Here is a 16,948-nt window from a genome sequence, read left to right on the forward strand (position 1 = left end):
CTAGAAGATGTGGGCGTTGTTGCTAAAAGTCAAAAATGAGTGATCTACAGTACATAGTGATCCCCTAACAACCATCACTTCAGGGCAGTCCAAGGTATACAAGCTTGGTCTCTTATTTAGAGCCAAATATGGTGCAAAATTGCGTAACTGCATGCAGTGCAAATAACCAAATAGTGACACAGATGCATGCTTTGTTTAGACACACTGCAAATGGATTCATCAGAGTGTTTCATCCAAGCAGACGTTTTTTCAGCCATTAAAGCAAGATTATGTAACTACTGAACAAAGAAATAACGCAATCTTGCTCTTACAAACGAAAAGCTGAATTCATAAGTAATAAAACACACACTTGCACAATTCAGTACACTCAGGGGTTTTGCTGCTACAGTCTTTACTTGGTCTGGTATGACCAGTAGGTCATGATGACTAGTGTTAGCAAACTTTGGATTGATATTGAGGCAGTTTGCTGACCTTCTGACCCTTCTTCTTCTTCTTCTGACTATGTTTTACAGACCCATGTTTTAATGGCTGTTGTCACTAAACTAAAACAAGACTTGAACACACTGTACCTGTCCAGGTGGCCATGTGTGTAGACGGACTGATACGATCTTCAAGACAAAGGTCATGTGACCAATGGCGGGGGAAGGTCATTAGCAGGCTAATTTTCAATAGCCTTGCTAGCTTGTGTAATTGTAAACGGTGAAAAACAAAAAAAACACTGCCTTTGAAAAATCATTCAAGTACGTACAGCAAAGGTTAAAACTAAGTTTTTTTTCTTTATTTTGTATATACATTTCACAAGTTGTAAATGTATTTTAAATGGTAAAAATGAAGATTTTGACAGAACCAAACTAAAGATGTGTAAAAATCTCCTAAATATGACATTAGGCCTACTGTATATCCACTGTGAACGTCATATGCCATTATGAGAAATACCAGGAAGGCCTTAGTAAGAGGACCACCATTGTAATTAATAGACAGAAATCACTACCAGTAATCAATTCCTACAGAAATATATAACTGAAACCCTTTTAAGATAAAACCTCATGAAACAGCATCATCAAACCCTCAGCTAGCTGGTCTTTATGATAGCTTTGTTATAATTGCTTGCCTTATCAACTGGCAGCAAACATGCTAACTGATTAGCATGGGTGAAAATACCAGCTTGGTAACCCTGTCACTTGACCCTTGCCTTGCAGGTAGTCGCAGCCCATCAAGAGGCTTCCTACTCCCCTTGCTCTCAGTCAGGTCTTGATGATTATGTCTTTAAGGCAACGGACTCAAGAGACTTTTGGAAATTAACAGAGATTCAACGCGCAGTAAATGCCGAGTCAGTCAGTGAATGCAGTTAATCTGTTTTATAGTGGCAAGTTTCCGGAAGACTGAAATATGGCACCCATTAATACCTCAAGGTAAAAAAAAAAAAAAAAAGGAAACATGTAGTTCTCCTTTAAATGCTCTTATTTCATGTGAATGGAAAGAATTAAACATGTGACTGCGTTTCCACTCAATGACAAAGCATTTCTTTGGAAAAAGCAGCTCTTCTTTTCTGACTGTTCGGTCCTGTGTTTGCCAGCGCTGGAATTTTACTGGAGAGTTTGCCTTGTGTTTGACTGCCCAGTCCTTATACATACAAGTGAATGGGAGATGGAAGGACTTCAGGTTTGCTTCTTTTCAGCGTCCACTCTTTTGTTGCATCATGTCTCATTGTGTTGAGAAAATGTCTCCTAATTAAGCCTGATGCATAAAGACTGGAGAAACTCTTGACTGATTGCCGTTCACTGTACCGCTCCTTCTCACCGTGGCATGGCTGACCGGACACACACACACACTCACACACACAGTGAGGTTTTTACATTCGCATTCATGGGATAAGATGTATTGGACATGGTGTTAAAAAAACAACCAAAAGAGGGTAGTAAAAATCAGAAAAAAAGACGGTGTCAAGTTGTTTCCATGAAAGACCCCCAGCTGGGAAAGGAAGAGAACAAGGGACAAAGATCATGTACTCTACTGGGGAGCCCACATAACATGTCTCAGTGGTGTAAGAGCGGTTTCTTAGGCCTGAGAACACGTCGCTCTGGAGGAAAAGTCATTAACTGTCTCCTTTTTATTGCAGTTGTAGACTGGAGACATTTAATTTGTTAATTAAAAATGCTCCATTTATATTTGTGCAACAGGATCAGTCTATTTAAAGGTTTATACTTGTACCCTGTCTGCCCTATTAGATCTAAAAACTGAACCTAGACGTGTAAGCTGTGAAAACTGTGTCTCGTGTGCTTGATAACATCCAGTTGAATTTCTTTTATTCTTTAATCCTCAAGGTCTCACTGACCGACTGACTGGCTGACAGGCTGCTGCAGGGCGGCCCTCTACCAAAGGTGGGAGGGAGTCAAACAGTGTCACTGCTGCACCTGACACATCACCACTGCCCCCTGCTGGGCTCCACCCTCCCTACAGTTCACCCAGTTTCAGTCACTGAAGGAGACAGCGAGAAGGAGACAGACTAATGAGGGTGAAGGAAATGCTGAAGTGACCTCGTGTAACACCAGGTTTCTTTACAAGCCAGGTTTTCACATAAAGGAGTGGTGTAGAGCAGCCAGATATCTGCTGCTCTCACTTGTGACCTTTTGACAACCCAAGTGTTACTATCCACTGGTGAATTCAGCATAAAACTGTCCTGGAAGGGCCATTATATTCCAGTGAAATATAAACTTTAAAACATGCCGCAAATCCCGCTGTGTGTTGTGAGTTCTAAAGTTTGAAAGCAGCGCAGGTTAACCAGTTCGCTTTTTGCTGAACACGTATGTTACGTTATGTGATGCAGACAAGCAAGGCTACGTTAAAGTAAACTGACAGATTTCACAATGGAGTCTGACGTGAGTTTCTCACCCATACAAAGAGGGAAAGAATGGCACACACTGAGGCCATGCTGCGATAAGCATGATGGTGATGAAATGTGCAGTGGTGAAATAAGCATGAGACTTTGAGATGGAAATGTCAACAAAACCCATTCTGTTTGGAGATCAATAGGCAAAAATAATCCTGGTATGAAGTGACGCCTGGTTTGGAGTACGGTCAACATCAGCCAAGAATTCCGGGTTTGTTTATCTACAAACACTTTACTCAAAGGCACCATGGCAACACATCTCACAAATAAAACATGTTTGAAGGCAAAAAAAAGGGCTGTGGAGCCAAAACTAACATAGGTTTGGGTCAAACTGTCATGTCAGAGGAGGCCTTTCCCACAGAAATGATGAAAATATAAATCTCAAAGCTGCTCTAAGTAATATTTTTACCATAAAAATGTGACAGCGATGAACACATAGATAATTATGACCCAATTCTGCAGCTTCCCTCAGTTCTACACAGTTTTTTAGCTGATCAGTATTGTTTTCAGTCACAGCATGTCGCTTTGTTCAGCAAAAAAGTTCTAATGATAGGTTCATTGTACCCCTCTTGCCCTGCACGAAACAGCAAATATACAAAGCTAGCATTTAGCTGCTGAACATAGTGGCAGCATTTCACAGCTGAATAATGAAATATTTCCTTCAGGAGCTGGTGGAGACCAAAACAGGAGAACAAATACTCACATTTATCAGCTGGACACAAACATGACACCAAATGTTGCTCTTTTTTAGTCTGATGTGTAAACATGTCATCGTTTGCTAACAACGTTGGAAGTTCATATTGAGTTCATAAGATGATCTTATATCAGTGTTTTGTTTTTGCGCTGTGCCCAAATGTCAGTGAACACAGGTCTGTATTTAATAGACCAACATGAAGAGTAAAATCCAAGCACATGCTGTAAGCAAAATGTCACACAGGATGAAAAGTTAGCCATTCCAGCAAACAGAGAAAAAATGTGTTAGCTCCTTTAATATAAATGGTCACCTCATAAGTCACATGACCACCTGTAGACAGCCCTTCAGTAAAGGGGGCTGCAGTTGACTGGAAACCGTCTGGTCTATGTGAGAATGCCGCTGCAGGCGTCATGACAACATCCACAAGGAGGAAGTTAAGAGCAGAGGCAGACATGGTGGGAAACTGATCTGGGCACTGCTGCACAAATCAGCACAGCGTGAGACAGCCGTGTATCACATTAAAACATCCTTCAGAGCCCGTATGAATTATCGGCTTCATTTTTGTGACATCTTTGCTTGATGCGTTCATCTAAAACAGATGGTGAGATGTTCAGTTGTTACTTGTCTCTTCCTCATTCTCCTCAGACCCCCCTCGACCCCTCAGCTTTAATTGACTTCCTTGTTCCTAGCCACTGGGGGTGACCCTTTAAAAGGTCAGACAAACACAACTCAAGCGAAGGAGACTGGACCTCAGGAGGTGCAGCACCGGTTCCAAACTAAAACAAAAACGACGCCCCAGCGAGAAGAAAGGCGGTGCAAAATGTTTTCAAACATTTGAAGAGGACCACTCAGGAGCCGAGGAGCTTTTGTATTACAGGCAAAGCAACTGGCGTGAAAACTGCACTGACTCCAAGAGCTGCTCGTCATACGTGAAGTGTGCACATGAGAGCGACAGATGCAGGGGAGCGCGCGTTCCTGCGTCGACGTGTATTTACGGGCATCCTGGAGTGAGAGCGTGCATGTGTGGGAGAGAGAAGGATAGAAGCTGGCGCTGTCAGAGGGCCAAGAGGAGGAGAAACGGGGATAAGAGCCTCTTCAAAGGGCGGTGAATATGCCGAAGAAGCCAGTGCCATTTAGCACGTACGCCCAAATAAGTGCGAGAAGGGTTGTGAGTGAGAGGGCTGAGAAGAAGAAGGGAAGGGGGGTGCTCGGCTGGACGGATGAAGACTCACATCGCTTGCGAGACAGTTTAACCCAACATCAAAGCAACAAAACCAGCAGTGGATGTCACTCCTAAGCTTGAGCTCCGCTCCCTGGTCAATGAAACCTGCAGCTCGAGCTCCAGTTATCTGCTTTGGCAAGCTTCTTCCTTCTCACCTCATTTTACAAGCGGTGGGGGGGCTTCAACCAAACTCTTTCCCTTGAAATAGGCTAATTGTGTTCAGTTGACTTCCTTGGATGCAACAGCCCTTACAAGTTAATCACCCAGGAAAGCCTCTTAGTGACAGCTATGCCTTAATTGCATACCAGACTGTGCCCATCAATTTGGATGGCAGCAAATCCACACATTCCATCTGCATGGGAATGAGTTGTTCTGATAAAAAACTCTCGGTTCTCACTGGGAGAAATCTTCAACAGTCAGATTGTGTAATTGAGTGATTTTGATTAAAGGTTTTACCCAAATTCAGCTTCTCAGATCCCACGCTGTTGCTGTTATGACCCTCTTACAGTTTTGTGTGTGTGTGTGTGTGTGTTTAGACTCTTCAGCAGAAGCTATCGCCAGGGGCCCTCCGGTCTTCACCAAAACATCGAAGGCAAAACAAACTGACCATGTGTGACAATAAAAGGGGAAAGCGGCGGGGTGGGCTGGATTTGTTTTTGTGTGATGTGACCATGCCCGCTCGTCTTCGCTCCAGTCTCGGCTCTTCTGCTCGTTCCACGCTGCGTTTTAGCAGTTTATGCAGGGAAGCGGGGGTGAAAACGCTAACCTTTTCCACACAGCAATAACTTCCCACCATGACATCGAACCAACATTGCTTCAGTGTCCCTCAGCGCTCGCTGTGAAAATGTCAGACGAGCTCTTTTCATCTGAGGGAAATCCTATCTGATTTACTCTCCCCCTTCTTCCTCCCCCTGTTTGTACAGGGCCATGTTTCATTTGAATATCAAAGCCTGTGAGGAGGTGGCCAGACACTTTAAATGCCATTTTTTGGACTTCTCTCAAGGAATGTGACTGCTAAAGTGTCCTTGACGAAGGGACCTGATCACTGAGACAATGCTTCCTTTGTGGTGGGAGGGTGACGGTAATCTCTATCTATCTACTCTCTGCTTCGTAGATGCAATGAACACAGAAGTCCATTTGCATCTCAGTCTGCAGCTCTTTTAGGCTCCACTGTTTAGATGGCATTTGAGAAATTGTTCACATTTTTTGGCCATGAAACAATCATGATGGTGAACATGCTCCCCACTTGTATTTACTGAGCTGCATTCATTATTAAACATGTTGAAGCAACTGTTAAAGAGACAGGGGTTAGTAGGTTCAACCATTGTGTGCCACATTTAAGTTTATGTGGACCTCAATAACATAGATTTGAGATGTTGCAATTAGCACAATTCAAAGTGCCCTCGTTTTTTTTGTAAACAAACAAAATGCATTTGTATTTGATTGCATTTTCTTCCTCATAAAACTCCTGATGTAATTTGTGAAACTGATTCCTGAATACTTCAAATTGTGCGTATTTTAGATCTATTATTATCTAGCTTGAAATCTTTGTCTTTCTTACCATTTCATCAACTGTCAATCAACGGAATGACATGAAAACATTGGTAGGGATGTGTATTACAACGCCCCTTGAGCTCATTCATGTGCATCCTCATGTGTGTGCAAGATACGAACAAAACAGGGGCCCACTTATAAGAACATGGCCCCATAGCACTGCAAGAGGTCAGAAACTCCACAGGGTACCTTTGCTTCCAAAAGGTCTTTATAACTGGGTCTGCTTTTTACAATCAATTTGTCCTTTTTTGTGTGTTGGTATATGGTATATTAATAAAGAGAGTGTTGCATGCACATTGAAGCTCATGGTCAACTGAATGTTTCATATATTATTTCTAAAATTGTGTTTGAAAACTGAGGCAAATCTGAGAACAAAGCAAAATAATATTTACCATAATCTGAGCTATTATACGAGATCCTGCATCATGTTTCATGATGTCCATGCTTCAATGAATCATACAGCTCAAGAATAAGTTTGTATTTAACTGTTCCTAAGGAAGGACGTCGCTATTGTGTTCTACTGTTGCAGCCTGCCTTGGCTTTCTTAATGCTTTCTTTTTGCAAACAGATGAAGTCATGAGATAAATCCTGCAAGAAGCAAACAAAAACATGACAACTGGACAATGGCATAGTGTTCTCATGATAACACTATCAAGCATCAAACTCTTTATCTTCTCGGGGTCTTTTTATCTGAGCATGAAGGATCTATCTGTATCTTTTAGCTTCTGCAACAAAAGTTTGGCATGTTCCCACCCTGCTGCTGTAGGTGCCTCTCATACGTTCATCTGATGAGCATGGTATGAGTAGAGATAGGAACAGTGACCCTTTGTTAAGAACCCTCAGCATCTACACAAAAGCAACACAAGAATTTTAAGTATCTGAAGGCAGGGTTGGATAGTAATAAAGTACATTTATTTGAGTACTGTATTTAAGTACATTTTTTGAGTATCAGTAGTTTACTTGAGTATTCAATTTTTAGGAACTCATTGCTTGTAACTTTGAAGCACAGCTTTTGAAGATGAAATTTTCATTTCTACAATGCGATAATTGTATTCAACAGGTACCAGGGCAAAATTATCAAAGGCTCTCGTATTGATAATTTCCAACGTCACCAATTCTTTTATTGGAAGTTTTTAACATTTTGGTGTTATTTATTATCACGCTGCAGCCTCTCCTCTGTTCTCTCTCACACAAACACACACACACACACACACATACACACACACACACACACACACTCACAAATAGGCTTTTTATGCTGCAGGTTCTGCAAGGAAGTCAGTGCATTCAGGAGGTTGTTTGAGTCATTAGGTTCTGTAAATGCAATGTGGTGATATTAAAAAGAAAATGTACTTTTGAATACTTAATTAAGAGCTTCTGTAAGACTGAATTTCTCCATTGTGAGATCAATAAAGTCTTATCTAATCTGATCTATTTTTAAGGTGCTGCAGTATCTAAACAGTCACTTGTACTGGAAGAATATTTGACCAGGAGTATCTATGCTTTGATACAGTAATGAAGTTGTGTACCTAATCCACCCCTGTTTGTAGTATCCAAAGATACATGCTGCAGTTTATCATATAGACTGCAGGAGTTATTTTCCCCTGCACTAGCACACCAGGTTTAAATCCTCCTTGCAGATAAATACGTTGTAGTTTTACATTGATTTCTCTCAGGGCTTTAAATCTCTCTAGCTCCGTGTTATGGATGTCATTGTCACCTTTATCTGTGCACTCTCTTGAGTCTTAGATACTCTTCAACATGCAATGGCCTCATTGCCCCCCATGTTTGATTTAATTTGATACTGTGCTGCAATTTGTTTTGGGATTAATTTTAATTAATTAGATTTAGATCTTGGCTCAAAATGTGTTTGTCCTTTGAGGCAAAGCTTTTGATAAAGGATCATAAAGGCAAGCTATAATTATATTTATCTGAACTTGAAAAGGAATTTCCTCTTGGCCATGGCCATTTATCAGGCCTGTTCATTAAATACAGAGACATGTCAAAGACAGACGTGGGGGCTATTGAAGTGATTTGTTTTCCTATATAACCTACTTTCTTGTCTGTTTTCTTTTTCCTTTTTTAGGTCTTTACCACCATCGATGTAATAAGAGGTCTTCACCGAGTGCGGCGCTGTGTTCATTCTCGCGAGATTAGCAGACAGGAAGAGACGGAGGCGAAGGTCAAGAATTAAACATGGCAGCCCGCAGTGTGTTGAGGTCTGTGTGGAACTCATTTTCGAGCTTAAAATTAGGTGCCACAAGTACCATCGTAAGGGTTCAACAGAGGATAAATGTCCCTCCGCTGCCGGCTTTAACCATTCAGAGCCGAGGGATCCGCCAAGGTGAGACCTGTCCGCAAACATTCTGATTTTAGCCCAGCAACGTAGAAGAGCTATGCTAGCTAAGTTAGCATGTGTCCGTAAAGATGCAGATTTGTTTTAGAGGCACTTCACCATTGATAATTAGCTGTTTGTCAGAAGCCATGCGTCCATCGAGGCAGTTTCTTCCTCTTGACATCTTTTCATTTTGTGTGTTGTGTACATAAACATTATAAACAAGGGCAAAGAGAATCACGGTGAAACACACACACTGAGTCGCTCCAGCATTACTTTCATGTTTTGTTTTATTCCTCCTCATCCGAACAATCCTGTCCTGAAATTTGATGGTTATCAATAATAGTATTTATACACCTCTGTACAGAATGTGAGTTTTGATTCGATTTCATTGTACACAAATATATGTATGATACATTTAATAACTCAAGAACACCTGAACGAACCACATATTGAGTCAACATCACTGTCTATTGTTTATAGACCCATTTGTTGTGATTTTGATAGTTAGCAAGATAATTAATTTTACTGCCTAAACTAGTGTGACTAATGATTGTACCATTTAGCACCATAAGCACTTAAAATGTCTTTCAAATAGTACTATGTGTATTTATGATTAAGGCCTTACATCATATAATGTCTGTTTTACAGTGGTGGAGAAGCAAGAGGGTAAAACAACAACAGTAAGTAAAGTCAGGCTATGATGTGAAACTGAAAATGATCTGCATGCATTGTTTGTAGTTACATTTTTATCTGTGATACGCACCAAGTGTTTTTATGTTTTTGGTTTTTTTTTTTTAAATACGACAAGGTATTAACTTATTTCTTAAATTCCTGATTCCTGATTTGTCTTGCATTAAATCAAGTTACTTTCTAAAGCAGCATTGAGCACTGTGAATGTTTTAATGGAAAAAATAAAATCAGCAGTGGCCCATAATCCATTATGAATAAAAAAATTGTGTACATGTATGCTCTTTGGGTTTTGTGATAGATCATTACAGTAAATATGTAACACATAGAGGAACCACTGTCCCATTATAAAGGATAGTAGTAGCAGGTATAAACTTCAATAACATCCCTATTGTGGAACACATTATATAATAAAAAAATTCTTGTTTGCAGCGTGTATTTCAACTAATTTATCTATTAGCTGGCCTTTCAGGTCAGACACATGTTCTTGTGGTGATTTTATATCCAAGTGTTGTGTAATTTTACACAACACTGACATTTTACAGGTGTCATCGAAGGATTAAGTTTTCTTCAGAGCACTGAAGTATAAGTTTCACCTTAGATCAGATGTGAGGAGGAACACCATTTCATCCAGCAGTTAGATAGTGGGAGTGATGGACTTGTAAATATGCAGAGCACCCTGACAAGGAACCTGCCATAGCTTACAATTATACTGACAATAGTCATATGGATTGTCTGTCAGATTGAGGGACAAATACTGGACACTCCAGCAGCACCACAGCCTCCAAACCCCACAGCCAAGTGTCCTATCCACAGATGGAACCTGCAGCACAAATACAACTACACGGTAAATGCGTCCACAGGCATGCAATGACCAAATCATCTGAGACATTAGGGAAAGTGCATCAGCTGGTTTTCTCATTTTTTAAACCCCCTCCAGGATGTCTTGTTACTCAGTCAGTTCATCAGGTCAGATGGAGGGCTGTTGCCCAGGAGAATCACAGGTCTCTGTCTAGAGGAACATCGCAAGATTGCCGTCTGTGTGCAGATGGCCCACAGAGCAGGTCAGTGTTGCTGCCTGCCCCTAGTTTGTGTTATTACTCTTGCCTTGATCATGTTTGACACTGGATACCTTAAGTAACGAGTTGAAAATGATTTCCACATATTTCAAATACAGTTCGGGGTTGTAGATAAGCAAATAAAGGCAGAAACACACGATTGAATCTCATCCTGTCAAGATGGTGAGAAGTTCTACCAGCTGAGAAAAAAAAAACTCAAAATATTTATTGCAAAGCAGGTTATTGACGCTGAATTTTTTCTGCCTGTCATGATGATGTATATTGATTTTTTTAGGGCTGCGATTAATGATTGTTTTCCTGGCCAAGTAAAAAATGTTTTTTTCAATTAATATAGACTAATTCTCACATTTGAGAAGCCAAAGTCAGCAAATGTTTCGCGTTTATGCTTGAAAAATGCTAAGTAAATTATCAAATCTGTTGACGATGTTTGCTTTTAATTGATTAATTGACTAATAGTTTGTTAAAGTGCTAATAATTGGTTCAGCTGCACTAGTTTCTAGTTGAATGCTATCTATCTTAATAAGTAGCATCAATACAATCCTGCACTTTTTTCCTATTGTACCTTTTCAAACCTTCTTACTCATGATTGGATGTTTTAAATTAAGTTCTTAAAGGTGACTTTTATTTTTCTCTTTGTGAAAGGTCTGCTGCCTGACCACAAACCCAAACTTCCAGAGGGCCATGTCCCAAAGAGGCCCAAGCCCCAACTCAACAGGTAGTGTATGCATATGTGTCTATTTATCTGTGTGTTTCTCACCATTATCTATTTGTCGTCAGCACCAGTCCCAGTGCAACTGAAGCTAGCAATAATTTCATTGTCCACATCTGCTGTTTCTTATACAGATACCTGACCCGCTGGTCCATCGACTCTGTGAAACCCATCTATAAAACTGGACTGAAGTGGTGTAAGAGGCGCATGTCTGTTGGCCACCCAGCACTCAAGAACAACGTACGTTATGGCGTCAAGCCCCTTTACATAAAGCACTGAAGGACAGAAAGCCTAACAAATCGGTGCACCAACAGGACCAGAGGGGGTGGGACCTTTCATGCACGGGGAGCAGTTCCAAATGGACTTTTGTCATATTGCCCTTGGGAAAAGGCCTAAAAGCTTCATCCATCTGTATTTATACTACCTTTTGTTTATTAAGCTGTGTCACGCTTTTAATGAATCACGCTCAGCCCCAACCAGAACCATCTATTCTGTCTCTGTTGGTTTTCAAAAAGCCCTTGAAGTTAACTCTCTGACAACTTAATGCGATCATCAGCTGGGTCAATGTTAGAGTTTCAAAGTAGGTGGTATGTTGACTGTGTATACTCAAGGCAACACAGATGTGCAAATAAAATGCTCTCAACATGTGTTTACTGTATAGCAATAGCTTTTGTGCATGAGAACTAAATGGAACAAAAACAGCATGACTGTACCTCTCCTAGTTTATTTGTTTTAAGATAAGACAAACAAAAAGTCCTGCAATATGTTGCTTTTAATACATTTTAAAGGTTGATGTGGTTAACAGAGAAACATGAGGAAATGGTAGCTTGAAATAGGTGTAAGATCTCTTTTTATAGCATGAAAGGAAGATCCAAATTCTTGGTCCCATTGCCAAAATAGATGTATCCATGCTGTGGTGTCATTGGCACATGATAGAAGGTCAGGCCAAGCCACAACAGGCTGCGAAGCACGCACACTGTGCTAGCACATTCAAACTGAAGACTCCATGATCCTACACACAAACAAAGAAAACTTTTATGAACAATCAATGTTAAATGCAGGAGACTGCGGCGTCATGTTCTCTGTGTTGAGCTGAATTAAAATAGAGGCTGCAGTAATCCTTCTTTTCAGTCCAGGAACATTAGACTGCTTGAGGCAGCCAAGGGATACTCCAATAAATCAAGCTTTTGTGCCTTTGATATCTACAGTCTAACCTGTTTCTCAATATGTTTGGGTGTGACCATGAACCCAAGACCCAGGGAATTGAGAACAAGAACTGGATCTGCTACTATGTAAGCATAAAAGCCCTTCTTTAACACAAAAGGGACATGACTTTGGTAAATTACATATTTGTTGAATCACTTTTCTTGTCCTTGAACTTATCTGGCAATATATGATTTGACTAAAAGTAAAAACGATGAGAGGTTTGGTATGTAATATACAACATATGGTGTCCAGGTTGTAACTACTGCTGAAGGAGGAGAAACCATAGCCATAAATCAGGAGGTGGAAACGGCCTGCAGGACTATTGTGGAAAAGAAGGGGAGCCCAGCTTAGGGTCTCAGAGGAGAGCACCTGTCTTTTGGTGGAGATACATCATATTGCATTCTCCCCAGAGTCCAGTTTTTTTTTTTTAAAGTTAACTCCTCCCTTTCAGCGAATGCATGTGATCTCCTGTTAAGACGACTGCAGTGAGTGTGGCATTGAGACAGCTGCGCAATGTCTGCTGCAGTGATGACACTGCAGACATCCGTATCAACTCAAAGAACAGACAAACATATACACATGTGGAAGCCCTCTTAAATCAGACATCTGTTGCATGTTTGGTTATGGGCGCTAAATATTTTTTCCTTGTTTCTCTCTCACACACACACAGACGTAAGTCGAGAGCCTGACTTCATCTACATTGACTATGGCCAGGAGCACATCCAGCTAAGGAACCAACTTCAAACTTTGCTAGACATGACTTAATTCACATTATTATTTTTGTCGTATTTAACTTAGCTTACCGTTTGCCCTTGGGTTTCATTTTCCCAAGACATGTAATACCGTTCAGCAGCTTAAATGTGTGTGCTTCCCACCAGAATTCAAACACATGAGCCTAGAAGACTTTGCTTTTAGCTATGTTACTATGCAATGATATATTTGACAAACCCATCTCAAGACAGAAGGTGGCTACGAGTTTATTCTCATACTGCACTAACATTTTGAATATCTATCCACAACACTTCTGGGTAGTAACTGGCAGTAGTAATTTTCCATAAATGAGCTAATTCTCGCTAAACCACCACTGTTATTACTTGAATTGTTTTAGTTTGAGTTCCTACAAATGTGAGTAATCCCTTTAATCATTTAACAACAGTTTGGTTTCTGGTTAGATTATTCCCATCTACTGTAAGTATCCTCCTGTTTTCATATTACTCAGTTCCAGGGCAGAATGATGATGGCAGAATTATCTGGAATTTTCCTACGAAGAACCTGAGGCCTAACTCAAAGTAGGTGGGCCCTGAATCCCCAGATAATTCTAGTTCAACAAAAATCGCTGTATGCAAACACTCAATGATGGCCAATGTTACAAGAATATCCTTCCAACATATTCCCAGAAAACCCTTTCCCTCTGGCAGGCAGGCTTTTCAGGAGTTTTAGTTTTTTTTAATCATTTTACTGTCAAAATGATTCAGTTGGAAGAAACACCTCTTGACTTTCAGTCAGTTGAATCATTGATTTCTGCTAAAATCATGCCTCATCAAGTTGTAATGTAGCATGGCAGTTGGAAGAAACTGAATGAGAACAACCTCATGTCATTCTACTGATGTTTTAAAGGCCTCATACTCAGTACTTAAAATAGTGTTTTTCTCCATTGGTTTGATTAACTGAAAATTTCCTTGCAAAACCTCTTAGAGCTTAGTGATCATGAGATTAAAAAAGGCTAACTAAAGATGTTTTACTTCTTGTATGTATTTGTACGTGATGAAACAACTGGTGACATGTTATAGAGTGGGGTAGACTGAACTCTCTGGTTTTACCTTTAGGAATGTCATCATTCACTACATCCAAGAAGTCAATAGCTGGGTTCAAATCACCAATTTCAAGGATGGATTTCTTCTTCAGATTCTTCGGTCTGCGGAAATGAAGGAAGTTGTCAAGCTTCCCCGCTTCTGAGAAAGACAGACCTGAGGAACAATGCAGATGTTGGCATGTAATTCAAACTGTATCATATCAGTGACAGGGCAAAAAATACAGTGAAATGATACAAAAATATACATATGCATGCATAAATATGTTTCACATAGCAGGACTAAGAAATCAGCCAAATCATTTTGAGAAGTGATAAGAAACAGTGTTTCTAAACATTATATATTACTGGGGTTAGGGTTATTACTGGTTAGGTTTCGGTTATTAACATTGTAATTCAAGTACAACAACACCCTTATTTACTATCAATGGTCAGTAATTAGGAGGTTACTAAAGTGAAACTTAGTTTATGGCCTAATAGTTGTAGAATATATGTTCATGTGGAATAAGTTTAATAATAAGTGCTTTATGATGACTACCAAAGAGGCAATATGCCACTGACATGCATGCTAATATGCAACTAGTTAATGGTGAATATGTGTACCTGAATATAAAGTGTTACCAACATCATAACCATGCTTTATAAAACACCTCTGGGTCATTCACATACAGCAGCAAGTATTAAACCTCCTCAGTGAGACACAGGCACACACAGTGTGGCGGTGTGATAGATACTTACCACCAAAGCTGCGGTTGATCTGGACAAGGCCATGTGGACTCTTGACGAAGGCACCACGTGGCACCACAGACACTTCGTCATCGATCTGATGAACTGCTACTGCCAGCCTGCTCTCCTCATTGACTTTGGTCTGAAACAAAGAACAGTCCATCACAAGCTGGAATTTCATGACTGTGCAGATAGCAACAGTATCAGCCTGAAAAAAAATCAACTTTGCGATTTAGATGCAATTCTCTTTTGCATTAATCGATAAAAACAGTTGTTTGTTGCAGAGATGGCTGGCCTGAGACACTGTAAGCCTAAATATCTGTTGGCAAAAGTAGGACATTGTTTTTGTTTGTTTGTTTTCACTATATGTTTAATTTTGGTCCCACATCCATCCTTATTTTGGCTCGAGTTATAGTTATTATAGTTATTTTTCTTTGGTTAACAGTACATGGATGGATTTGTGTTTATAAACTACCTACAGGATAATTTAACACCTTCTCTTGCTCTGAGGCATTACTACTGAATACTAGAACAACACCTCCTACTTCAGTCCACATGACCAACACATCAGTCCATGTGACTTGGAAGCACTTAGTCTTTAGTTTTACCTAGCAGCTCAACATTTTCATTGTGCTCAATTTACAGCCTCACTGATGTGACCACACTCACCACTACCCTCTCCTCATCCTTCTCTCCCTGCCTGCGGATCTCAACACGCTCATACACATATGAGGGGTCTCCTATGAAGTGACCCTTTGCAGCCGTGGACACTTCCTCGACCATAGAGTCTGTGGCAGGGGGGAGCAGGAACCAGTCCATGCAGTTGAAGCTGGAAGAAGCACAGCAAACGACGCGCAGACAGGTAACGTTATTTCTCACTGTGGGCTCACATAGAGTAATAACAATGAAATTACAGATGCGGTTATCGTACCTATAGAGATTCTTTTTATCCTGCATCTCATCTTCTCCTCTCCCCTGAGCGATAAAATAATCCTCCTTTACTCCAAATATTTTGCCCCAAAACAAGACTCGATGGAACTTGTAGTTCTTCTTCAGGAGCACCAACGAGGTCTGCAGAGCGGTTCTTTGCTCAACGTTTAAAGTGTACCCGCTACCGGCAACGAGCTCCAAAGAATAGGACAACGAGTTTGAGTCCATTGTTTATGTAATGAACGACTTTAAAGTAGATGTTATGTACTTAAACTTTACCCGGCGTTTGAAACTACTTGCTAGCTAACGCAGCAGCTAACCAAAGCCTCCAGGTCCGAACGCTAACAACAAACCTTGTTGCTGGTTGTCATAGCAACGCTCCAGGGTTTTTGTCCTTTCTTTTCTCTTTCTTTCTTTTTTTTTGCAGATGACTTTGTTTTCGTCATTCTTTAGCGTGTCGTGCCACCACTAAACATCACTGTCAAAACAGAGAGAAAACTAAAAATATTAACGTCTTATTTTGGGAGTGTTTGCGCGTGGTGTTTATAGAAACCGGCGCACGCGCAAGTCTGCTCTGACGTAATGCCCCGTCTTTTCAAGTGCGTGCGTAGGGGAAGCAGGCAGAGTGCATAAATATTAATATGGCTCTATTTAGTTTAGTTTGTCGCTAGGAGAGAAAGTAATCACAGCTTTCCAATTCGTCCCATAGACTACTGGTACGGTACAAACCCGAAACTACTGGTCTTTAGCTATAAACACACATTATTCATTTCACTTAGCAAGAACAGGCAGTAAACTCAAAATTGTTTGTCACTATTATGGTGGCGAAAATTGAATCTTGAAATTGCCTAATAATATCAAAAACATAAACATACCTCAGAAAAGCATTGATGATGGCTCCATTCCATTTAAGTGCCCTAGTCAGCCAGCAGGATACATACAAGTTAATGCATAAAAGCAGGGAGCACCTAAATTGAATGCAACCATCATCCCACTGTGATATAGAATACAGAGCTGTGTATTACCTCTTTCTTAAAATTGTAGAAACCCTATGCAAAAAGTTGCTGTAGCACAGTCACTGTCATTTTGCCTTGTTCTTGTAT

General features: G+C 40.4%; 2 protein-coding genes across 2 annotated transcripts; one reads left to right on the forward strand and one right to left on the reverse strand.

Annotated features, from left to right (window-relative positions):
- Positions 1-8,543: 8,543 nt before the first annotated feature.
- On the forward strand, positions 8,544-12,425 carry mrps18a (mitochondrial ribosomal protein S18A). The gene is made up of 6 exons (XM_041958737.1): positions 8,544-8,704; positions 9,347-9,378; positions 10,128-10,232; positions 10,326-10,449; positions 11,107-11,179; positions 11,308-12,425. Exons 1-6 carry the CDS (start codon positions 8,557-8,559, stop codon positions 11,450-11,452), a joined length of 627 nt encoding a protein of 208 aa, XP_041814671.1. The 5' UTR covers positions 8,544-8,556; the 3' UTR covers positions 11,453-12,425.
- rsph9 (radial spoke head component 9) lies at positions 11,968-16,166 on the reverse strand. The gene is made up of 5 exons (XM_041958736.1): positions 15,847-16,166; positions 15,585-15,744; positions 14,928-15,057; positions 14,200-14,346; positions 11,968-12,185 (listed from the first exon to the last, which is right to left on the reverse strand). Exons 1-5 carry the CDS (start codon positions 16,071-16,073, stop codon positions 12,025-12,027), a joined length of 825 nt encoding a protein of 274 aa, XP_041814670.1. The 5' UTR covers positions 16,074-16,166; the 3' UTR covers positions 11,968-12,024.
- Between the last annotated feature and the right edge of the window lie 782 nt (positions 16,167-16,948).

Source organism: Chelmon rostratus, chromosome 18 (assembly GCF_017976325.1).
Source record: "Chelmon rostratus isolate fCheRos1 chromosome 18, fCheRos1.pri, whole genome shotgun sequence".
Classification (NCBI taxonomy): domain Eukaryota; kingdom Metazoa; phylum Chordata; class Actinopteri; order Chaetodontiformes; family Chaetodontidae; genus Chelmon; species Chelmon rostratus.

Bases quoted from the DNA above. Each gene is read 5' to 3' on its own strand.
- rsph9 (XM_041958736.1), bottom strand. From the start codon at position 16,073: ATGGACTCAAACTCGTTGTCCTATTCTTTGGAGCTCGTTGCCGGTAGC. The intron at 15,745-15,846 runs GTACGATAACCG...TGCTTCTTCCAG, and splicing joins GATAAAAAGAATCTCTATAG to CTTCAACTGCATGGACTGGT. The intron at 14,347-14,927 runs GTAAGTATCTAT...ATTGTTCCTCAG, and splicing joins GATCAACCGCAGCTTTGGTG to GTCTGTCTTTCTCAGAAGCG.
- mrps18a (XM_041958737.1), top strand. From the start codon at position 8,557: ATGGCAGCCCGCAGTGTGTTGAGGTCTGTGTGGAACTCATTTTCGAGC. The intron at 10,233-10,325 runs GTAAATGCGTCC...AACCCCCTCCAG, and splicing joins AGCACAAATACAACTACACG to GATGTCTTGTTACTCAGTCA. The intron at 11,180-11,307 runs GTAGTGTATGCA...TTTCTTATACAG, and splicing joins CCCAAGCCCCAACTCAACAG to ATACCTGACCCGCTGGTCCA.